The 23,784-nt window shown below is 35.0% G+C and overlaps 1 protein-coding gene across 1 annotated transcript; it reads left to right on the forward strand.

Annotated features, from left to right (window-relative positions):
• The first annotated feature begins 643 nt into the window (after positions 1-643).
• LOC106868880 (SCO-spondin) lies at positions 644-17,482 on the forward strand. The gene is made up of 17 exons (XM_089343473.1): positions 644-907; positions 1,462-1,508; positions 2,722-2,886; positions 3,998-4,165; positions 4,725-4,986; positions 5,562-5,608; positions 6,433-6,508; positions 7,419-7,571; positions 8,412-8,461; positions 9,224-9,391; positions 10,213-10,371; positions 11,332-11,487; positions 12,068-12,252; positions 12,582-12,686; positions 14,642-14,702; positions 15,953-16,243; positions 17,344-17,482. The coding sequence occupies exons 4-17, from the start codon at positions 4,051-4,053 to the stop codon at positions 17,346-17,348; spliced, it is 1,833 nt and encodes a 610-aa protein (XP_089199599.1). The 5' UTR covers positions 644-907; positions 1,462-1,508; positions 2,722-2,886; positions 3,998-4,050; the 3' UTR covers positions 17,349-17,482.
• Positions 17,483-23,784: the final 6,302 nt, after the last annotated feature.

Genomic DNA, 23,784 nt, shown 5'->3' on the forward strand with positions numbered 1-23,784 from the left:
GTTTACGTCCCGTAACTTAGTGGTTCGGCAAAAGAGACCGATAGAATAAGTACTAGGCTTCCAAAGAATAAGTCCTGGGGTCGATTTGCTCGACTAAAGGCGGTGCTGCAGCATGGCCACAATTAAATGACTGAAACAAGTAAAAGAGTAAAAGAGTAACCACATCATTGAAATCTTAAAATTCTGAGATAATCCATGATTAATTCAAAACAACGTATGCAAATAAGCTTTACATTTGACAGAGTAATCTGAACACGAAAGGGAAAACTCAATAAAAACAATACAAACACATGCAGACATGCTCTAATACACACATACATGCACACACACAATATACCAACAGCCTCAAACACTGATGAAGAATAACAATGCTGCAGAGTTTCTTAGCAGCTGAATTCAAAGATACTTTGAGTGTCTTTACCTTAATTATGAGGCAATTAAAAGTAAATATCTTACAGCTTCACATTTTCATCATAGAGAAACTGCCTGTCTGTTACCTGACACTGTAAAGCAATCTTCAGGCTAAACACCATTCCATTCTATCACTTCCATGAGCCAATTACTCGTGTGCCTTTCGTCATAAAGTATTGCTTCCACAGAAAATTTTTATCTGCTTTTTTTTTTTCTTTTCTGATTCGCATTTCAGAACTTGTATTTATGTGTCAGAGACAAAGGACGTGCGTGGTTGCCATGGGAAAAACCTGGAATTGAAATATTGCACCAGAAAAGAGTGTGTGTGTATATTCACTGCTGATACATTCAGGAAAGAATTCGGTTACGATGATTTCAATCCATTTGGCTGGATTGAAAAAGATGGGAAACCAGGGAAGACATCTGAGGAGGAAGTTGTTTATTTTAATGACAAAATAGAACAAGGGGTTATTGTAAATATTGACTGCAACAATTGGTAAGTGAAAACTCTCTCTCTCTCTGTCATACACTACTCATGTACCCCTCTCTCTCTCTCTCTCTGTGTAGGCCCTATATTTCACAATTCCTCGCTCTCAGTTCTTATTCTTTCATCTCTCTATAATATACGCATGTGGAGGCGCAATGGCCCAGTGGTTAGGGCATCGGACTCGCGGTCATAGGATCGCGGTTTCGATTCCCAGACCAGGCGTTGTGAGTGTTTATTGAGCGAAAACACTTAAAGCTCCACGAGGCTCCGGCAGGGGATGGTGGCGAACCCTGCTGTACTCTTTCACCACAACTTTCTCTCACTCTTACTTCCTGTTTCTGTTGTGCCTGCCAGAGCCTTGTGGAGTTTTAGGTGTTTTCACTCAATAAACACTCACAACGTCCGGTCTGGGAATCGAAACTGTGATCCTATGACTGAGTCCGCTGCTCTAACTACTGGGCCATTGCGCCTCCACTCACACACTTATATATACAAACACACACACACACACGAGAAAATATATAAAAATGGAAGTTAAATTTTGATGCTTTTTTTTTTCCCAGTACTTGTGCAAAAGGAGAAATAACTTGCACCAAAACCAGATGTAAAGGTTTGTTTCTTATATTTCTTATTTATTGTGGCTATTTGATTTAAAATTACTGAATATTATTCATTTATATGTAATCTAACTGGACCCCGTCTATAAGGTCATGTGCTGTTTATCTTGATATAAGGTCAGAGAACAAAATTACTTTTTACCCCACCTTGGTATATGGGTGGGTGGTCCTTTCCATATTTAAATCTTCTGTGAGTTTTTAGTTTTTTTTCGTCTTTTACTTTGAGAGAGAGGGTCTCTCACCAGGGGCATTATTCCATGTGAAACTCTTCTCAAATAGCTTCTCTAGTCATCCCTTGATGTCAAACAAACCTTTATGCATTTCTAGCACTGGCACAAAGTTCTGAATTGAGTTCCACTTTACATTGATTTCAAATTTTGGCACAAGGCCAGCAGTTTCAAGGGAAAGGGTAAATTGATTACATCTACTCCAGTATTCAACTGGTACCCATTTTATTGACCCCTTCCTTCCCAAAAGGATGATAGGCAAGGTCAACCTCAGCAGAATTTGAACTCAGAACGTGAAGATGGATGAAATGTCACTAAGTATTTTGCCCAGTGTGCTAACGATTCTGCCAGCTCAACCCGTTTTTGCTACACCTTATATTAAAACTACTAACAGACAAAGCGGAGGCATGTGGCCTAGTGGTTAGGGTGTCAGCATCCTGATTGCAAGATTGTGGTTTCAATTCCTGGACCAGGCGATGCATTGTGTTCTTGAGCGAAACACTTCATTTCACGTTGCTTCAGTCCACTCAGCTGGCAAAAATGAGTAACACTGCGATGGACTGGCGTCCCGGCCAGCTGGGGAACACATACGCCATAGAAACAGGGAAACCGGGCCCATGAATGTGGCTAGGCTTTAAAAGGGTGCATACTATTTAACGGCGGTGCATCAGCATGGCCGCAGCTCTGAGCTGAAACTATTAAAAAAAAATTTAAAAAACAGTGAATATCATTCTATAATACCATTTTTGTTTTCTTTGAGAAAAAGGGGTTTATCCAGGAGCAATATACCTTATGAAACCCTTATATTTTCTCTCTATTCATCCCCTAATATCAAATCTATATTCATTTCTAGCATTAGCACAGGACCATAAATTGAGTTACTATTGTTATTCTTCATATTAAAATTTTAAAAAAAATTGTGAATATAATTCTATGGTTCTCGTTTTATTTCCTTTTTTTTTTCTTGTCTAATTTCAAGAAACGGGTTGTAAATATGGTGAATGGACTGACTGGTCAACTTGTTCAAAGACTTGTGACAATGGAATCAAGAAACGACATAGAATTAAGTCCTTCCATACAGGCTCTGAACCATGTACTGAAGCTACAGAGGAAATAGTCAATTGTAATATTGTTGTCTGCAACAGTACGTAAATTATTCTTGAAATCACTTTTTAGAGAGAGAAAAATATTTTTGTTTGAAAATATATTTTGTATTTTGTTTCTTTCCTGTTTTTTTTTTTTCCTTTTTGATTTGAATGTTTGATATATGCTATGAATTCAAAATAATGACTGCAGATTGATAAAATAACAAATAAATAATGAACAATTAATCACAAAAGTACAAGATTTATTTGTTGAAAGTATTTTACTTTAAAAAAAAAATTGTTTTAATTCAACATGCTTTGAAGAGATCAAACCTAGAGCACAAATATACAACAAACACGACAACAAAAGAAACCTTACAAGGTTCATACTTTCATGCAGCATGAATAGCTGCTCCTATAGAGAAAAACTCTTTTATTCTACTTAGAAAACAATTAGTTCCATGGCAGGAATACTATAAAATCTTTAACAAAAAAAAAAAAAAATACAGTAAAAATATCTCACTCAACTGTTCCAAACTCCAAACAGATTATTGCTTCTTCAAGCTCATCACAAAACTTGCAAAAGTTGTTCCACCAACTGCAAAACTGCAATTAAACTGATACCAAAAAATAAATGTCCAGTTGTACGCCTTCTCTTTGACTCCAACTTATTCAGTAAATAAGATGGTGTGTTATTATGACTCTGAATTGTTTTGACTCTTATTTCTAGCAATACTGGTGCTGAATAGTCGTTTTAGTGACATATATATTTTTGCCTTTCAGTTGAAAAATTGCTTACAAGCCACCCTTATTTATATATATATATATATATATATATATATATATATATATATATATATATATATATATATATATATATACAGATATAGGGTAAAATTAATAATTAATAATTTTACCAAGTAGTTTGGTATGTTAAAAGAACCATTATCGGTAAACTTATACAAACATTTTATAATTATAAGCATAATTATAATTACGGTTCAGCAAAATTGCTTCATACATACCGAAATTTAGAAATAGCAGTTGGAAGTATTGCTGTCTGGGAGATATATTATGGTAGTGGAATAGTTCATGTTACGATGTTCATGTTTCTGTTTGTTTCTGCCATAAAACTGATCTTTCTTTCTTTTTTTTTTCACTCCTTTGTAGATGAATGGGTCCCATGGTCACCATGGAGCGGTTGCAGCACTAATGTAGCCTGCATGTCTGGGAAACAAATCAGAGCAAGGGAATGTGTCACTGAGAATGGACAGCTGCCAAGTTCAGGATGTGTCGGAAGTAAATTACAAAGTAAAATATGTGAGAACGACTGCCCAGGTAAATGACACTCATCATCATCATCACCATCATTGTCATCATCATCATCATCATCATAATCTCCGCTTTCCATGCTAGCATGGGTTGGACGATTTGACTGAGGACTGGTGAACCAGAAGGCTACACCAGGCTCCAATCTGATCTGGCAGAGTTTCTACAGCTGGATGCCCTTCCTAACGCCAACCACTCCAAGAGTGTAGTAGGTGCTTTTACGTGCCACCGGCATGAGGGCCAGTCACACGGTACTGGCAACAGCCACGCTCAAAAAGATGTTTTTTACGTGCCACCTGCAGAACCCAGAAAAATGAAAGCAAAGGTGGCTGAGACGGGATTTGAACTTTGAATGCAGAGAACAAATGCTCAAATGATTCTCCCACTCCACTGCTTTTTTAACCTTCCAGAGATGATGAAATAAGTAACAACTGAGTTTAAACAGCATTTGAAGTTATATCACCCCCCCGCCTACTACTCAGTGTAATTTATTACCAAGTGTCTGTAATTTACCACCATGTGTTTGTATTAGTTTGAAAATAAAATACACTTTATCTTTGTTTCTTAGAAACTCCTGAATGTTCCGATGGGAAAGTGTGGACAGAATGTAAAAAGAACAACAGAAACTGTCCTGTCACCTGTGCTGATGTCCGCTTGCCAAACAGTTGTGTGGAGACAGAAGAATGTGAACCAGGCTGTCGTTGCCCAGAAGGACAAGTTGAGTACAACAACGAATGTGTTAACGCTTCCAGTTGTCCATGTTTTGATGAGGATGGAAACATCCGATTGCCAGGATTTGAAGTTCCCACTTCAAATGTGTGTCAGAAATGGTAAGTGAAGAATACAACAATTTTATTGCAAAATCCCTATTGGTGGATTTGATAGATAGAAACTAAAAGAAGCCTGCCATATATATATGTGTGTGTATATATATATGTGTGTGTATATATATATATGTGTGTATATATGTCTGTGTGTATATATATGTGTATATATATGTATACACATATATATATATATATATATATATATATATATATATATACACACACACACACACACATACATACATACACACATAAATACATAAATATGTGCCTTTGCGTCTGTGTTTGTCTCCAGTGTTGGTATGTTTATGTCCCTATAACTTCGTGGTTCAGCAAATGGTGAAATGCTTAGCGGTATTTCATGTCTTTATGTTCTGAGTTCAAATTCTGCCGAGGTCAACTTTGCCTTTCATCCTTTCAGGGTCGATAAATTAAGTACCAGTTGTGTACTGGGATCAATCTAATTGACTGGCCCCCTCCCCCAAAATTTCAGGCCTTGTGCCTAGAGCAGAAAATAATATATATCTTATTAAATTCCCAAATTTTCTTTAAATTTATTTCTTCAATTTTTTTTCCAGCATATGCCAAGAAAATGGAATGATAGAATGTACCAAACGAGAACAATGTAGGAACATAATTTCTTTTTTTTCAATAATTATCCCTAAAAACAAAATACCTTAGCACTTTTGCCACCATATTTCTGTTGAAATACGCTGCCTTTTGTATTGATTTTGTAAAAAATAAAGAATTTAGTAAAGTAATTAATTATCATTAAATTAGTGTTTAGAAAATTTATGAGTATGAAATTTTAATGACAGTATTTTTGTTTTTATTTAGATCCACTTAAAAATTTGTATGATAGCACCTGTTCAATCACCTCACCGTGGAGGCGCAATGGCCCAGTGGTTAGAGCAGAAGACTCGCGGTCATAGGATCACGGTTTCAATTCTCAAACGGAGCGTTGTGAGTGTTTATTGAGCGAAAACACCTAAAGCTCCATGAGGCTCCGGCAGGGGACGGTGGCGAACCCTGCTGTACTCTTCCACCACAACTTTCTCTCACTCTTACTTCCTGTTTCTGTTGTGCCTGTATTTCAAAGGGTCAGCCTTGTCACACTGTGTCATGCTGAATATCCCCGAGAACTACGTTAAGGGTACACGTGTCTGTGGAGTGCTCAGCCACTTGCACGTTAATTTCACGAGCAGGCTGTTCCGTTGTTCGGATCAACTGGAACCCTCGACGTCGTAAGCGACGGAGTGCCAGCAAATCACCTCACCAGGTGTCCTTCTATGACACCTCTAAGCAGGTGGTTGAAAGCAACAACTCCTTCATCTTCTCTTGCCCCAGGCCGTATATAATCACCGTGTGTTGTATTGCATTGTTATTGTTCTATATCAAAAAATGAGTTGACACAATGCTAATATTTGCTGATTGCCATTCATTTGTCAGGCTGTGCTTTACTACCTTGGAGCTCTTGGAGTGTCTGTCACACTTCTTGTGGAAAAGGAATCAGAAAAAGATTCAGGTAAGTTAATTACTCTCATCTTTTTCTCTCTTCAATACCAACAACAAAAACTTCTGCTGCTGCTACTACTACTACTACTACTACTACTACTACTACTACTACTACTACTACTATTATTATTATTATTATTATTATGGAGAGCTGGTAGAATTGTTAGCATGCTGGGCAAAATCCTTAATGGCATTTATGAACTGAAGGATTGATGTAATCAAGTTACCCCCTCCCACAAAGTTACTGGCCTTGTGCCAAAATTTGAAATCATTATTATTATTATTATTATTATTATTATTATTATTATTATTATTATTATTATTATCATTATTAAGGTGGCAAGCTGACAGAATTGTTAGCATGCCGAATGAAATGCTTAGCAGTATTTTATCTGTCTTCCCATTCTGAGTTCAAATTCCAACGAGGTTGACTTTGCCTTTCATCCTTTCAGGGTCGATAAAACGAGTACTGGTTGAGTACTGGAGTCGATGTAATTGACTATTCCCCTCCCACAATATTTCAGGCTTTGTGCCTATAATAGAAAGTATTATTGTTGTTGTTATTCTGCCTCCCCATCTCTTTCCCTCGTTCTCCTTCCCATACATCTTGCAAACTGATTCTTCAATTCACATTATAGCTTGTGGTAGCCATCTAGGCATCTCATTACTATTAGCCACCTTTGTGCAGCTCCTACTGTTTTCTCTTTCTTTCCCTTTCTCCTAGCAGATGTGAGTAGCTATGCAGGTCCCTTACAAGAGCCTGCACTTCCCCTACCCACCTACCTTAGTTCAATCCCCTCATTCACTAGCATAAAACTGACTTCCCCACTCCTGTTAAAGATAGAATGTTTCTCAACATTTTTTCCCTTTTTCTTTTATATGCTCTACGTGTGTTTATGTTTGTTTTTTAAACATTCTAGAACAATTGATGAGAAAATTTCGTCTGGCTGCAATTCTACAAATGTGACGGAGGAAGCTGACTGTTTCGTCACTGATTGTATTCCTGAATGTCGAGTCAATGATAAAAACTATAGGAATGATGAAGTCATCAATACAACTGAATGTGAGACATGGTAGGTTTATTCTCTTTAATTCAAGTAACTTAAATTTAAGAACAAAAGAAGCAGTTTATAAAAACAATTGTAAGAAAAACTGTGTGTACCGATCAGAAGGGCTGTATGAACGAATCACGTCGGGGTCACCACTTTATAGGAATGTGGGTTATACATCATTAGATGTACACCTGACTTTCCTATATTAAATTAAGAATTGAACGGAACGCTGAACTCCAGACTATCAACACAAACAATATTTATTCATGGTGGAAAGTTGACTATGTTGATGTGAGCTGTCTAGCGTGAGTTCGAAAGATGGAGAGAGACAGCTAAACACGTCCTTGCTCAATCGCTGGCCAGCAAGAAAGAGACAGAATGAAGCGGGAAAGCTTGGATGTTGAATTCCACGCATGCGTGAGACTACGCATGCGCACGGCGTTACTACACAATATATGAGGAACATCTTTTAGATGTCTATGCTTTAAGGGTAATTTCTTTTGCTTTTTATATTTGCTTTGGTCATTGAACTGTGGCCATGTTGCAGCACTGCCTTGAAAAATTTAGTCAAACAAAACTGTCTCTTTTGCCAAATCGCCCAACCCATGCCAGCATGGAAAGCGGACATTAAACGATGATGATGACGATGATGATACTGCTGTTATGATATTTAAGAAGAACTTTCTCATTTCTTCTGGTCCTTTGTATTGCTGTCTTTCAATAAACAAAATAATTAACTTTTTTTTTTATCATATATTCCTCGGTAAAGCTTACTTTACACTGAAAACTATTTAATGACATTTTAAATCTTGTTCAAGAGTTTTAATTACTATATTTTTTTTACTCTTCAATTCCAAACAGCCATTGTCAAAATAATAAAGCTCGCTGCAGTAAGATACCTCTATCAATAGGTAAGTGCTGCCCCAAGAGGTTTTAATAACATTACTATTCCCACGGTGGAGGCGCAATGGCCCAGTGGTTAGGGCAGCGGACTCGCGGTCATAGGATCGTGGTTTCGATTCCCAGACCGGGCGTTGTGAGTGCTTATTGAGCGAAAACACCTAAAGCTCCATGAGGCTCCGGCAGGGGATGGTGGCGAACTCTGCTGTACTCTTCCACCACAACTTTCTCTCACTCTTACTTCCTGTTTCTGTTGTGCCTGTAATTCAAAGGGTCAGCCTTGTCACACTGTGACATGATTGTGAGCTTAATGCTCTAACCACTGAGTCATAATACTGGGTTCGATGTAATTGACTTGTCTTCTTCCCCAAAATTTCAGGCCTCATGCATTAAGTAGAAAGAATTATGTTATCCGACGAGTTATATAACCCTAACATACAGAAAATGGAAAGAACTGATCCATTTTCTGTAAAGATGGATAAAATGCCGCTAAGCATTTTGCTTGGCATGCTAATGATTCTGCAAATAATGCAAAATGAATGCTTTACTGAGTTGTTCTAATAAGTCCAAAACATGCCCAGAGTTATCTTTCTTACTTGCCAAAATAACAATGATGATTAAGCAAAAGTTTTCTTGTTTTCATCAAATAAGAATATCTAATTACATTCTTTCATGGTTTCTACATTGGATATGTTAGTACCAGCTTAACTATCATTTTACATGCAGATACAGACTCTGAGTAGATACACAAATAATTCATTTTCCATTTCTAGTTGATGGTAACTGGACAGAGTGGAGTGAATGGTCAGAGTGCAGCTCGACCTGTTCAAATGGGATCCGAATGAGAGAAAGAACATGCTCTAATCCTTTACCTAAATGTAGTGGTGCATTATGTGAAGGCGAAAACACGCAGCAAGAATCATGTAATGAGGAAGTGCCTTGTAAGTTTTCTTTCTTTTATATCAGTCGTATTTGATTTCTTTTTAGATATTGTTTTGTTGTACATCTACATACATATTTATTTAATACACTCACACATATATAACTTGATGAATACAGGTGTTATACATGAGCTACTTCAAGTTTCATGTTTAGATAGTGCAGTAATATGATTGACCTGTATAGTATTCCATGCACAATCTGGTAATCATTCAGTGTCAACATGGTTATTCTATGAGGATATGCAAACAACAAAAAAAAAAAGGAAGAAAAAAACATAAGAGATAACAGGAAGCGATAACATTAAGAAGCATTTTAAGGGAAAGGGAATAATCACATTTATAATTTAGGTTATGGCCATTTAACCATTTTTTGTGTTGAGTTTTAAAGTATTTTAACTGGGTGTTGTCATCTAAAGAGAATTATTTCTAGTAGAGGTACACAAAGGGATGGGGGGAGCCAAAGTGTGTTTAGTTTTTTCACTCTGATAACAGAAACTTGTTGAGATGCATACTTCTTGTAAAAATTTCTAACCTTTACAAGGTTGATGCAGTTCTTCTTTAGGACTTTGGTTTTTTTTTTATATAGACAGCTAAGCTTAACCTAAATGTAGTAGTCAACTTTAAATTCCATAAGTGTTCTAACCCTTTCCAGGTTAAATTTGAAACTGATATAAGAACCATTAAAAATTCGAAAAATAAGGATTGGTGATCAGGTTTTCTTCCTCTGCCAATCAAACTGGTCCTTTTCACCACCTCCTTGAAATGTAACAACTTCAAAAGCATTATCCTTTTTATTCTTATTTTCATTTCTTGCTTTGTAGGCTGTACTGTGTTAAGTTGGTCAAACTGGACAGAGTGTTCTAAATCTTGCGACGCGGGTCAAAAGGTCAGAACTAGAGAACTGTTACCAGAATGGTCGTTTTCCGACTGTTCTATTGAACTGAAACAGACAAAGAAATGTAACACAGATAAGTGTATATGTAAGTATTATCAGGATTCTGACATATCTAACATAAGCCATTACTATACCCCTCACCTTCAATTATTGCAGTCACCTCTATCCCATCTCCTCATTGCCCCAGCATGGTTGCAGTCTAATGGCTGAAACAAGTAGAAGATAACCATATACTATGAACATAACTTTGACTCTCCATAAATCCAAAATTTTATTTTGGGATTAATGGGAGCAACTGTCTTCAAAGACTCATATTGTTGGTGAATGCTCCAAATGAGGAGTAAATAGACAGCGAACAACTGATGAAGGGTCGTTCTTTGCGTTACTTGTCCTGTTTTCCATTTTTTTCTCTTGTTGTTTGCTTATTTAACGTGTCTGCTTTCGTACTTCATGTTATTTACAGTTGGTGACGTCCTATATATATATATATATATATATATATATATATATATATATATATATATGTAAAAATATGTGACACTTATTTGGCAGCCATGATAAAACTCCGAGTTTCGGATGGCGGGGTGGAAAGCCACGCCGCCATCTCTTCAATTATCTGGCCATTGAAAATTCTTATGAGAATATAATTCTTATATAAGTGTCACATATTTTTACAGATAAATTCCTCTATTTACATAATATCGAGGTCTCTTTCTTTCTTTTGTTGTCCTTCCTGTCAAATATATATATATATATATATATATATATATATATATATATTGTTCATATTATTATATATACTATATATTGTGAGCTATTTTGTTTAGTACTTTAATGATTTTTATCTGATAAAATAATTGAAAAAGAAAGAAAAATCTATTGTCTAACTAACATAACAGATACAAAAGAATTTGGAGAAAAAGATTGCTGTACGTTTACAAATTTTTATTTTTAATTAAGTTAAACCTTTTGTAATCCTTCTCAAGTCAAAAAGACCATTGTTTAACAAGATTTCAATGATTATTTTTTCTTCTTCCTGTTTCAGCTGGTTGCAATATAACACAATGGTCACCTTGGTCACCATGCTCGGTAACGTGTGGCCTTGGTAGAAAAGTGAGAGAAAGAACCATTATAGAAAATCTAAAGGAAGACTGTCCAACCAACTTAATGGATACAGAAGAATGTAATGAAATGGACTGCGGTATGGTTACAATTTTTTAAAATTATTTTATAAGTTAAACCTTTTCTGATCTTCTTAAGCCTGAAAGACTATTGTGAATTTACATTTTTGTTTTAAGCTTGTTTTTTTTTTTTTACTGGGGAGGTTTAGTGAGAAGAGGAACATATATATATGGAAAAAAGACAAAGTAGAAAATGCTAAAATACTATAATAAAGAACATTACAGAACCGGTTTCGATCCTTGAGATCTTTTCAACAGTAAATATGAATAATAGATTTTTGAAAAATTATCGAAAAATTAAATTTTGGTAAATTTAAAAGAAAAGTCTTTTTAAAGACATATTTGTATAGTATTCAAATAACAGCGGAATTTTTCTTGTTTCTGCCTGTCTCTGTCTCACTTGTTAACTCTTGTGGGTTCGAAGGAGGACTGCTATGATAGTAGTAGTGTTGATTGGTTGGGTGTCCTGACAGGTCACTAAAGTACCAGTCATGTACTTGGATCAATCTAATCAATTTTGTGGCCATAAACCAATAATTATTATTATTTACAAATGAAGTTATATCTAATTGTATCATTCTCTTTCTATTTATATTTCAGACTGTGAGGAGAACGAAATCTGGAAAGAAGAATACTGCGAACATTCCTGCTCTGATATGTTTGGAAAACCAACATGCAAGGTGAATTCTTGCACGTGTAAGGATAATTTCTATCGTGCAATGAATGGATCATGTGTTGCTGAAAGCAAATGCAAAGTTTGTTTTGTTAATGATGAACCAAAACAGGTAAGACTATTCTGCCTTATGCTTTAGATTATTTGTATTGTTTTTAGGGCATTGGTATTAGGAAGAGCATCCGTAGTACTGAACCACAAACCAAATGGTTTTGAAGTAAGATTTGTACACAGCCTTGCCTGCACGAGTTATAAATGTTTCTGAAAATGTTTACAAAATTAATTGATCAGCTATAAAATATAATCTTGTGATATATTCATTGAAATGTCTACGTTGTTTATCAATTATAAAATTTAAGTCTGTAGTAAGGTGAGAATATTGACTGAAATATTTATATTATTAATTTTTTAAAAATCTCTATTTATTGTTTTTCGATCTAGCCAAAGGATATTTGGATAAACCCTGAAGACAATTGCGAATTATGCGAGTGTGTGAGTGGAAAGACTCTTTGCCACCGTGTCTGTGAAATCAAAACATGTTTACCAGTAAGTAACATTCTAAAATTTATCTCATCAACATAAAAGACAGCAGAGTAAAATAAGAACAGAACTTAAAAAAATCTAATCAATTATTAAATAATTATGCAACTGGTTACATTAACTGATATTTATTACATCTTATTTAAAAATCATCTTAATTAAAAGTCAATGCTAGTGAATAATATTTTAATAACAAAGTTACCAATTGCTTTTCCTACATCTCACAGCCAGTAAAATAAAGTTTAACAGTCAAGTTCTGTCGTTCTCCACTGTCTGAATTGTGCCAATATCAACCCCGTTGGTTAATTCATTTTGTAATAATTGTATTGGTATTTAACCTCTGTTATTCTTCTTCATATACACATCTATCTATCTATCTATCTATCTGTCTGTCTGTCTGTCTGTCTGTCTGTCTGTCTGTCTGTCTGTCTGTCTGTCTGTCTGTCTGTCTGTCTGTCTGTCTGTCTGTCTGTCTGTCTGTCTGTCTGTCTGTCTGTCTGTCTGTCTGTCTGTCTGTCTGTCTGTCTGTCTGTCTGTTTATCTGTCTGTCTGTCTATTTATCTGTCTGTCCATCTATCTGTCTGTCTATTTATCTGTCTGTCTGTCTATTTATCTGTCTGTCTGTCTATTTATCTTTCTGTCTATCTATTTATCTTTCTGTCTATCTATTTATCTGTCTGTCTATTTATCTGTCTATCTATCTATATCTATCTATCTATTTGCTTTCAGTGGTTGAGGGAGGTTGCTATGGTATGTAGAGATGTATAGGAGAAGATAGAGAGGTGTAGATAGAGTGGGGGGGGGGGTCGAGTTGGTAGTAATGAATTTGGGTTGGTATTGGAAGGACATATGTGTGTAAATATATCATTGTTTCAGTCCAAAATACCATGCAAGTACTAAAACACCCTCACAGCAGATAGACATGCCTTTCACCATTTATTCTGTCTGATGATATCTTGTGGTACCTACAATTAATTGTTGTCTAACTTCAAAGGCCTGCACCTGTCTCTTATATTTTTACATCAAATTATAGGCAGAACATTCTACAATAGTTTACCATTTTCTTATAAATAGTTTGACACTAATTTCTAATAAGAGATAGCCTTAATTGTGGCTGGAGGTTTAAATGCAGAGCAATCCTCAGCTGCATAAATACATAGAATTTAATTAAATTAAAACAGATGGACACATTAGTATAATTTTACCTAAAATCTCCAAGAAGGTAAGGAGATAGACAAAGAACATGCTGTCTTCACTTCAGCTTAGAATATATATATATATATATTTATGGGTTTCAGCTAAGTGGCTGTAGTCATGCTGGAGCACCACTGTGACTTTCTGTCTTTATGCTGTGCTCTCTTCACGTTCCTTGCATGGCTCTTCTCCTCCACATGATATAGTCCAATCAAGAGTTTTGATGGCACATCTGGTGTATAAGAGAATTTGACATTGCCCTAAACTGTGTCTCATTTTGAGCCATTGGTTCGTCTGGTATCGTGGAGAGGAAAGCGTCGAGTTTTGTTTTGAAGACCTCTATATCCATGTCTTGAAGGTCTCTCAAATGTTTTGGCAGGGCATTAAAGAGCTGAGGTCCTCTGAAACCGAGGCTGTTGCAGTACCTTGTTCTTATGTGAGATGCAGTGGACGGTACCCTTGGTACCATGCAGTGGCGACCTGTGCAGGCATTCGTGTAGTACTTGATGCCAAAGTTTGGTACCAGTATTTTCCATATGTATATTATTACATATATATATATATATATATATATATATATATATATATATATATATATATATATATTTATAAGGTTGATGTTTAATTCATGCCAAAAGCTAATAACTTTTTGATCATGACAGCATCTTATACATTGTTCAAACTTTTCTATACATTTTTTGCTACACACATGCATATATATATGTTTTTTATTGATATATTAATTTGTTTATTTGTTAATTTTTCAGGATGAAGAATTGTCCTATGATGTTCCAAACCAATGCTGTCCAAGATGTGTGAAAAAACAATGTAAGACTTAAACAAATTTAATAGTTCAGTGAGACACACTGACAAGCAGTGTATATATTATGTCAGGAGGTCTATTAGCAGTGGCCTCTGGCTATTTAACTCTCTTTGCTAATCTCATTTTGCCCTGGTTGAACAGAGAATCAGATTTGTATGTTAAGGGTACACATGTCTGTGGAGTGCTCAGCCACTTGCATGTTAATTTCACGAGCAGGCTGTTCCATTGATTGGATCAACTGGAACCCTCGACGTCATAAACGACGGAGTGCCAACATAAGCTGGTTATATTTCTACAACACACAAAATATTTAAACATTTTCTAATCAAGGATATTCATCTATTGCCATCTCAACTTTTTTCACCATAGCCATTGTGTATCTAGGACTACATTATTAAACACATTTTTCCTCATCTTTAAGACAATAGGAGGTGATACAGGAAGGGTTTATCTGCTGCTTCTAGTCAATCACACAACCACATTGAAGACCCTTGCTTCTTCGTTTACAATTTTTTAATATATTTTTTGTCGGTTAGGTTGTAGAAACTCTGCCAAATCAGATTGGAGCCTATTTAGCCATCTGGTTCACCAGTCCTCAGTCAAATCGTCCGACCCATGCTAGCATGGAAAGCGGACGTTAAACGAGGATGAGCTTGCCATTTATTCAGTTTGTACAGCATTTGCAGTGTTGCTGTACATAACTGTGATACCATTTAATCATCATCGTCGTTTAACGTCCGCTTTCCATGCTAGCATGGGTTGGACGATTTGACTGAGGACTGGTGAACCAGATGGCTACACCAGGCTCCAATCTGATTTGGCTGAGTTTCTACAACTGGATGCCCTTCCTAACGCCAACCACTCAGAGAGTGTAGTGGGTGCTTTTACATGTCACCCGCACGAAGGCCAGTCAGGTGGTACTGGCAATGGCCACGCTCAAAATGGTGTATTTTATGTGCCACCCACAAAAGAGCCAGTCTAGGGGCACTGGCAACGATCATTAATAACTTTATGATTTAAAAAAAAAACTCTTTGACGCTACCATGGGTACAGAACAACACCAGTACAAAATATGATCAATAACTCAATGCTCTATCAAACTAACAGGTAATGATTTCCTACCAATCTCTAATAATACAAAATGAATCCAAAATTCCAGTAAACACTATAAGAATAATCAGAAAATCTCAAAATTATTCAGAGAAAGATAAACAAAATGTAAATTCCAATGTTTTTCTACCTTTTGTTATTTCAGCTCGTTGTACACTGAAGTCCAAGATGGAGTTCTTGTTCAATCCGTTGGCTGAGTGTAAATCTGTGAAAAAGATCATGTACCTTTATTGTGAAGGCAATTGCGGACTCAGTTCCCAATTACCAGTATTGATGAATGCAAATGAAGGCCCTGGAACTCATAAAAACTGTACCTGTTGTCAAGGGAAACCAAGTGAACCGATTCCTGTACAGATGGTGTGTGGTTCAAATGAAGTTGAACATACAGGGTTCTATGTGAATATGATGAGTTGTAAATGTCAAGAATGTTCAGAAAGTGAGTACAGTCTACCATTCTCATATTGTCAGAATTCTTTGATGCAATGCTTCTCAACCAGGGTCAATTTAAGATGTTATTATTAAAATCTATGTGCATATAAGCTGGTTGTGGATGCGCAATGGCCCAGTGGTTAGGGCAGCGGATTTGCAGTTTCGATTCCCAGACCGGATGTTGTGAGTGTTTATTGAGCGAAAAACACCTAAAGCTCCACGAGGCTCCGGCAGGGGATGGTGGCGAACCCTGCTGTACTCTTTCACCACAACTTTCTCTCACCCTTACTTCCTGTTTCTGTTGTACCTGTATTTCAAAGGGCCAGCCTTGTCACACTGTGTCACGCTGAATATCCCCGAGAACTACGTTAAGGGTACACGTGTCTGTGGAGTGCTCAGCCACTTGCACGTTAATTTCACAAGCAGGTTGTTCCATTGATCGGATCAACTGGAAGCCTCGATGTCGTAAACGACATCGTAAATGACGGAGTGCCAACATGGGATGGTTATATACGTACGTACGTACAAACGAACTTACGTACTTTCGAACAAATAAATATATATGGATATAAATAAATAATTATATATATAAATATATATATAAATAAATATATATAACGACATATATATATGTAAATAAATCTATATATATAACTAAAAAATATATATATATAAATAAAAATATATATATAAAGAAATAAATAACTATATATATAAATATATTTATTTATATATATATATAAATAAATATACATATAAATAAATATATATAAATAAAAGAATATATAAATAAATATATATATATATAAATATATTTATTTATTTATATATATATATATATATATATAAATAAATAACTATATATATATATATATAAATATATATTTGTTGATATATATATATACACACACACACACACACATGGTTTAGATCAGAACCATTGTTAGTTTCATGCCCTGAAGAAAACTATGTCAGTCAAGCTGAAATGCTTGTACACATGTCATTTGGTGTTTTCGCAGCTAAAACTATTTTGTTTATGTTATATAATATATCACATTATATTTTGTTTATCACTCTATATTTTAATGTCTGTTATTTTGCTTTCAGTTTGAATCCCAGAATGCATCAGACATATAATATACGGAAATGGAATCATTTGCCACTACCAGAAATCATTTAATTCATACTGTTGATTGTAAATATCTATAGAAACCAATCATTCTTTCAATAAAATTTTCCACAAGTCTCTTCGTCTTTGCGTTTTTACAAGCACCATAAACTGAGATTGCATGTTACCTCATGGTACCGTGTTATGACCTTTTAAAGAAAATGGTGTAAGGCATCAAAGGGCAAGTGTTGAATGTATAATAACACGGTTAAACACGCATCGTTTATGCCTTTATTAGCATTATTAAACAAGAGTTACCTCCCTTGGCTTCTGTTAGCATTATTGAATAGGAGTTACCTCCCTTGGTTTGTTTGTTTTATGCCCTTTAAAAGAATGTATATATGAACCAACAATAAACAACAAATGGTCGTATATAAAAGTATTTATTAAATTAAGATAGAAAAGCGTTCAACAATATTGTTAAAAATGAATTTAATAGTAATCATATCGAAAATTATAAACTTCACGTTATTAACTTTACGTTTATTATAATATAAACAGAAATATTAAATAGAAATCTTATCTTAACGAATCTTTCGTTTAAAATACAATTTAAACGAAGTTTTAGGTTAAACTAAAATTATAAACGTAAAATGAATAACATTAATTTTAATATAAACTAAGAAAAAATTAATTTATGAAAACAATTATATCACCATTAAATAAAAGAAGAAAAAAAATATATATACAAGCATATATATGTATATATATGTGTGTATATATATATTTATATGGGAGAATTTACGAAAAAAACGACAACAGACAAGGACAGGTGGTGTAAACAACGAAAGGTTGTAATAGTTTAACGCTCGGGAATAAAGTCTTTAACGTTTCGAGCTACGCTTTTCTACAGAAAGGATACGGAGAAAAGGAAGGAGATATATACATATGTATATACATATGTGTGTGTGTATATATGTATGTATATATATATATATATTTGTGTATATATATATATATATATATATATATATATATATATGTATGTATATATATGTGTGTGTATATATAAATAACAAAAAATATACATAAATAAAATATGAATAAATAAGTATATATATAAATAAATAAACATCTATAAATAAATACATATATGTATAAGTATATAAATTTATATAACAATAAACAAATATATATAAAAATAAATATATATATGAATATATATATAAAAATAAATAAATATATATATAAATAAATATATGTATGAATATATATATAAAAATAAATAAATATATATATTAATAAATATATATAAATAACTATACATATAAATATATAGATATATAAATATATATGAATATAAAATATATATATATATATATAATAAATAAATATATATATACACACAAATAAAAAATATATATATAAATAAATATTTATATAGAAATAAAAAATTATTTATAAATTAGTGTATATAAACGAAAATTATAAATAAATAACTATATATATATATATATATATAAATAAATATATACATATATATATATAAATATAACTAAATAAATATATATATAAATAAACATATATAAATAAATAAACATTAAAAAAAAAATATATATATATAAATAGATATATATATATATAAATACATATATATATATATATAGTTATTTATGTCAAATCTCTGAACGAGGTGTTAACAGTAACTGCACGATAAAGTGAAGTATATTTGCCATTTAAATGTGGCTGACCCCTAAGGGTGGATGTTACTGTTGCTTATATAAATAAATATAATAAATAAATATATATATATAAATAAATATATATATATATACATATAAATATAAATATATATATATATATATATATATATATATAGATAACTTTATATATATATATATATATATATTTTTTTTTTTTTTAATTATAGTTTCAGCTTAGAGCTGCGGCCATGCTGATGCACCGCCGTGTTGCTACACTGTTATTACAGGGAGCCTCTTACAATTTGTGGCACTTGGTGAAGAATTGAGTTTGATTTAGCAACCCTCATTTGCACCTCCTGCCGCGAGGTAGGTTCATCTGGGACTCTCGACAGGAAGAGGTCCAGCTTTGATTAAAAAACCCCTACATCTACTTTGTGCAGGTTCCTCAGGCTCTTTGGGAGAATATTAAAAAGCTGTGGGCCCCTGAAACCCAAACTGTTGCAGTAACTGGTCCTGAAGCGCGATGGCATTGCTGGGATCTTTGGCATTATGCAGTGTCGTCCCGTTCTAGCATTGGTGTAGCTACATAAGAAAATATTAAGGTGTTTGGCCCAAAACATTTACAAATCAAGTACGATTCCCTTAAGCATAATCTACATCTGTTTAAATTAGCATTAAAGTGTGTGTGTGTGTGGGGGGGGGGGACTTTGGATAGGCCTAACCATTCAATAGTATAGCTCATATTCCTCCTCTTCAAATCATGAATATAATATGCCAATGCAGTAGAATTGGAGTATTTGGCATTCGAAAATGAGCTCATGTGGACCCAATATCTCCTTTTAGATTCAATAGTGCTGCCAATATATCCCCTAACCAAATTATTCTCCTCTCTAACACTACTACATTTACAGAGATTTTGTTTTTATTAAGCAAAAACTCCTTAAGAGGACATAAGTTTCAGGGTCCTTGCATATTTATTAAGGTCTACATTTTCTCCTACAGAAGCATTCCTAAGCACTGAATCATCAATGCCTGCCCCAGTGACACCTGAGCACTTCCAGCTGCAGTCCTATTTTTATTTTTGTTCTTTGGGGCATGAAAAGAGCACCATGCGAACGTGGTCGATGCCAGTAGCCCCTGACTGGCTCCAGAAGAAGGACAAGGAATAGAAAAGAGTGTGTATGTATGTGTTTATGCCTTTATGTGTGTATATATTATGAATCTAGCAATGTGTCTGTATGTCTCCATGTGTGTCTATGAACATCAGTGTGTATGTATATATTATGAATCTAGCAGTGTATGTATATATTATGAATCTAGTAGTGTATGTATGTGCTTGTGTGTATATATTATGAATCTAGCAGTGTGTGTGTGTCTGTATGTCCCCATATGTGTGTAGGACTGCATATGTGTCTATGAACATCAGTGTGTGTTTGTGTGTATGTATATATTATGAATCTAGCAGTGTGTGTATGTATGTATTTGTGTGCGTATATATTATGAATCTAGCAGTGTGTGTGTCTGTATGTCTCCATATGTCTGTAGGTCTGAATATTTGTGTGTGTATGTATGTGTTTGTGTGCGTATATATTATGAATCTAGCAGTGTGTGTGTGTCTATGAACATCAGTGTGTGTATGCATGCCTTTGTGTGCTCGCCTGTATGCCTAGATGTGTGTGTATGTCGTTGTCTTGTTACTGCATCGTCCCTCTGTACATCTTATACTATAGACCACATTTCTGGTTTTACAGTTTGTTTGTGGGCTAAATCTACATACAGTACAGTTCCTATCAGTGCAGGGGGTTCTACTAAAAGGGTATGCTCTACTGATAAAGGATTTAATAGGGTTGCCTGGCCTTTCAACAACCTTAATTCTTAGCTTAAGTTTGTCTAGGGCCCTTCTAAAGCGGTACGCCAGTTCACCTCTAGGGGTGGTGTCGACGAACATGACGCTCTGGTATTTGTGGCTATCATACCATGAGCTGGCCTTCCCTATTTTCTTCTTAATCCTTTCAATGGTGTTCCATGATTTGCTCCTATAGAGTGGGCAAATCCCATTCCTACCGTTAGGTTTGATTGTTTCAAACTTCTTCATAGCTCCTTTGTATACCCTGATCCTTTCTTTAATGGCTGTAACCTGAGAACTGCATGCGGTGAACGAAATGTTGTATATGTCTCTTTAATTCTGTAGGGTTGCACATGCAGGAGACATTTCGCATTACTCTGACCACGTCTGCCATCAATATCTCTTGCAAAACAAATATCTATATATATATACATAATTGTTTTATGTTCTATATATAATTGTTTGTATATATACACATAACAGTCCAAAAACCCGTACGGGTGGTTATAAATGAAAGGGAGTACCGCACCCAAAATACCCCCCCCCCCAACGCTTATACTCACTGATCCACTGACCTGTACGAGTTAAGGCAGCTGATGTATATATATATATATACACAAACATATATGCTGTGTGTAGCATCGTGTCAGAGAGGGAGGCTAGTATATATTATATAAAAAAAAACTTTAAGGCGCTGCTCCAGCATGGCCGCAGTCTAATGAATGAAACAAGTAAAAGAAAGAAAGGAACATGAGAAAAAAACCCCATACATTTCGTACGTATACCTGCGGCTAAAGACACGCAGCTAGCTTTACTGATTGAGTGTGACAAGAGACGGATTGACGTCTAGCAAGATATATTTAAACGAAGTCTATGAAAAGCATTCGACAATCCAGAATCGACCCACCCTCTCTGATCGAAGTAAGCAAGTCTCGGAGGTAAATTCTTCCATAAGTTTTGCTTCGTCACGACGTTTCCATGGAACCTTTGATTTCTTTGTAGGATGCCATGAAGATTCCGTCCAGATTCTCTGTTATCGGCTGAATTCCTGATTGTTGTTTCTAAGTTATTTGGGAATGTAATGTCGGTGGAGTTGCCTCCCCTTGTCCGTCTCTGGTTTGTGTTCGATAAGCTTGGGTTCATTTCTGTGTATGTTTTTGCTTTATTTTCCTTCAGCAAGGGCTTATCCGATGCCTATTCTACGATGAACTGTGTTTCGTAGTTAATAAACAAATTGCCTTGTCTTTGCCAGCCTTGTAGCGAGTTTGTTTCTTCAGCTTCACAAGTTGTTTGCCACAGTTTAAAGACACTTTCCAAGCGTTGACCATCTCAATGTTTCTTTAATTTGTTGTAGATTTCCTCATCTATGTTCTTCAATTTTTCTTCATTGCTCAGCGCTCTAAGCTTAAGCAGTTCTATTTCTGTCTTCATGTTTTCCAGTGTTAGTTTCTCCCTTAATTGTCTTTGTTGGTCCTGTTCGTTTGGAATACGTTTAATTTGGAGTTTATGAGGCAGAATTTAACCAGTGTTCATAAATTTCTGCCTTGTGGTTGTTTTTGATCATGTTTCAGAAAGAAAACTTTCTGGTTTTAAGTTTTTCATTCTATATGTGTATAATGCGGTTTTTAATTGCTAGTGGAGGGGGATGGGCTTCTATCTTGTTTATCATCTGTAGGTGGATTTTCATTTAAGCAATTATTATGTGGTAAAGAATGAAGAGTGGTGCATAATTCGGACAAATGTTGATTGAGCTGTTCCAGGGATTGTTCATTCTCTTCTTTTCCTCTTGTGTGGAGCGAGTGAGTTCATCAGTGTTGCTAATCAAAAGTCTCAAATTCGTGTTGATCTCTCTCAGTTCCTTAAGAGTCTCTTCGTTGAGACTTTTAACTGTAGAGTTTGGTGTTTGTGGCATTTTCATTCTCACGTGTAGTGAAATATAATAGAAATATGGCACAAAATAGAAACACACGTGGAAATATAAGAAGAAAAACAAACGTAAAGTCTTTTTATGAAAAGTAACGATAGATATATGCAATTAGATGAACTGAGGTGGGAATAAAAGTCATTGTTGGGAGCTGTTAAAGAGATTGAAATGCATACCGGTTTCGTAATATTATTTATCATTGCGTTATGTAAGATTTTTCGTACTAATTTAATTCATTTTACGTATCTTTCCCCCGCCCCGTGTAAATTGAACTCAGAACGTAAAGCATTTTGTCCTCCTAATTTCCGTTCCCATGGCTACGAAGTCAAACATTCTCATAGAATTTCAGTCGCATTAGAACTACTCCAGAAAGACGAAGGCTTTGGTCGGCCCGAGGCTATAGTAGTAGACACTTGCCCAAGATACCACGCAGTGGGACTGAACCCGGAACCATGTGGTTTGTTAGCAAGCTACTTACCACACATCTATTACAAAATTTACAAACGACCACACGTTTTGAGATTCAGGTGTATTTTCAAACTTCAAAACAAATCCTCCAATATATATATATATATATATATATATATACTCTTTTACTTGTTTCAATCACTTCACTGCGGCCATGCTGGAGCACCGCCTTTAGTCGAGCAAATCGACCCCAGGACTTATTCTATCAGTCTCTTTTACCGAACCTCTAAATTACGGGGACGCAAAAACGCATACACATATACTACGGGCTTCTTTCAGTTTCCGTCCACCAAATTCACTCACAGGGCTTTGGTTGGCTCGAAGCCATAGTAGAAGACACTTGCCCAAGGTACTACGCAGTGGGACTGAACCCCGGACCATGTGGTTGGTAAACAAGTTACTTACCACACAACCACTCCTGCACACACACACACACACATACATATATATATGGAACAAAAATGCAATAGAGAAGAGAGGGCATTAAAACATCTGGATG

The sequence above is a fragment of the Octopus bimaculoides genome, chromosome 27 (assembly GCF_046866305.1).
Source record: "Octopus bimaculoides isolate indiv1 chromosome 27, ASM4686630v1, whole genome shotgun sequence".
Lineage (NCBI taxonomy): Eukaryota > Metazoa > Mollusca > Cephalopoda > Octopoda > Octopodidae > Octopus > Octopus bimaculoides.

Bases quoted from the DNA above. Each gene is read 5' to 3' on its own strand.
- LOC106868880 (XM_089343473.1), top strand. From the start codon at position 4,051: ATGTCTGGGAAACAAATCAGAGCAAGGGAATGTGTCACTGAGAATGGA. The intron at 4,166-4,724 runs GTAAATGACACT...TTTGTTTCTTAG, and splicing joins ATGTGAGAACGACTGCCCAG to AAACTCCTGAATGTTCCGAT. The intron at 8,462-9,223 runs GTAAGTGCTGCC...TTCCATTTCTAG, and splicing joins TAAGATACCTCTATCAATAG to TTGATGGTAACTGGACAGAG.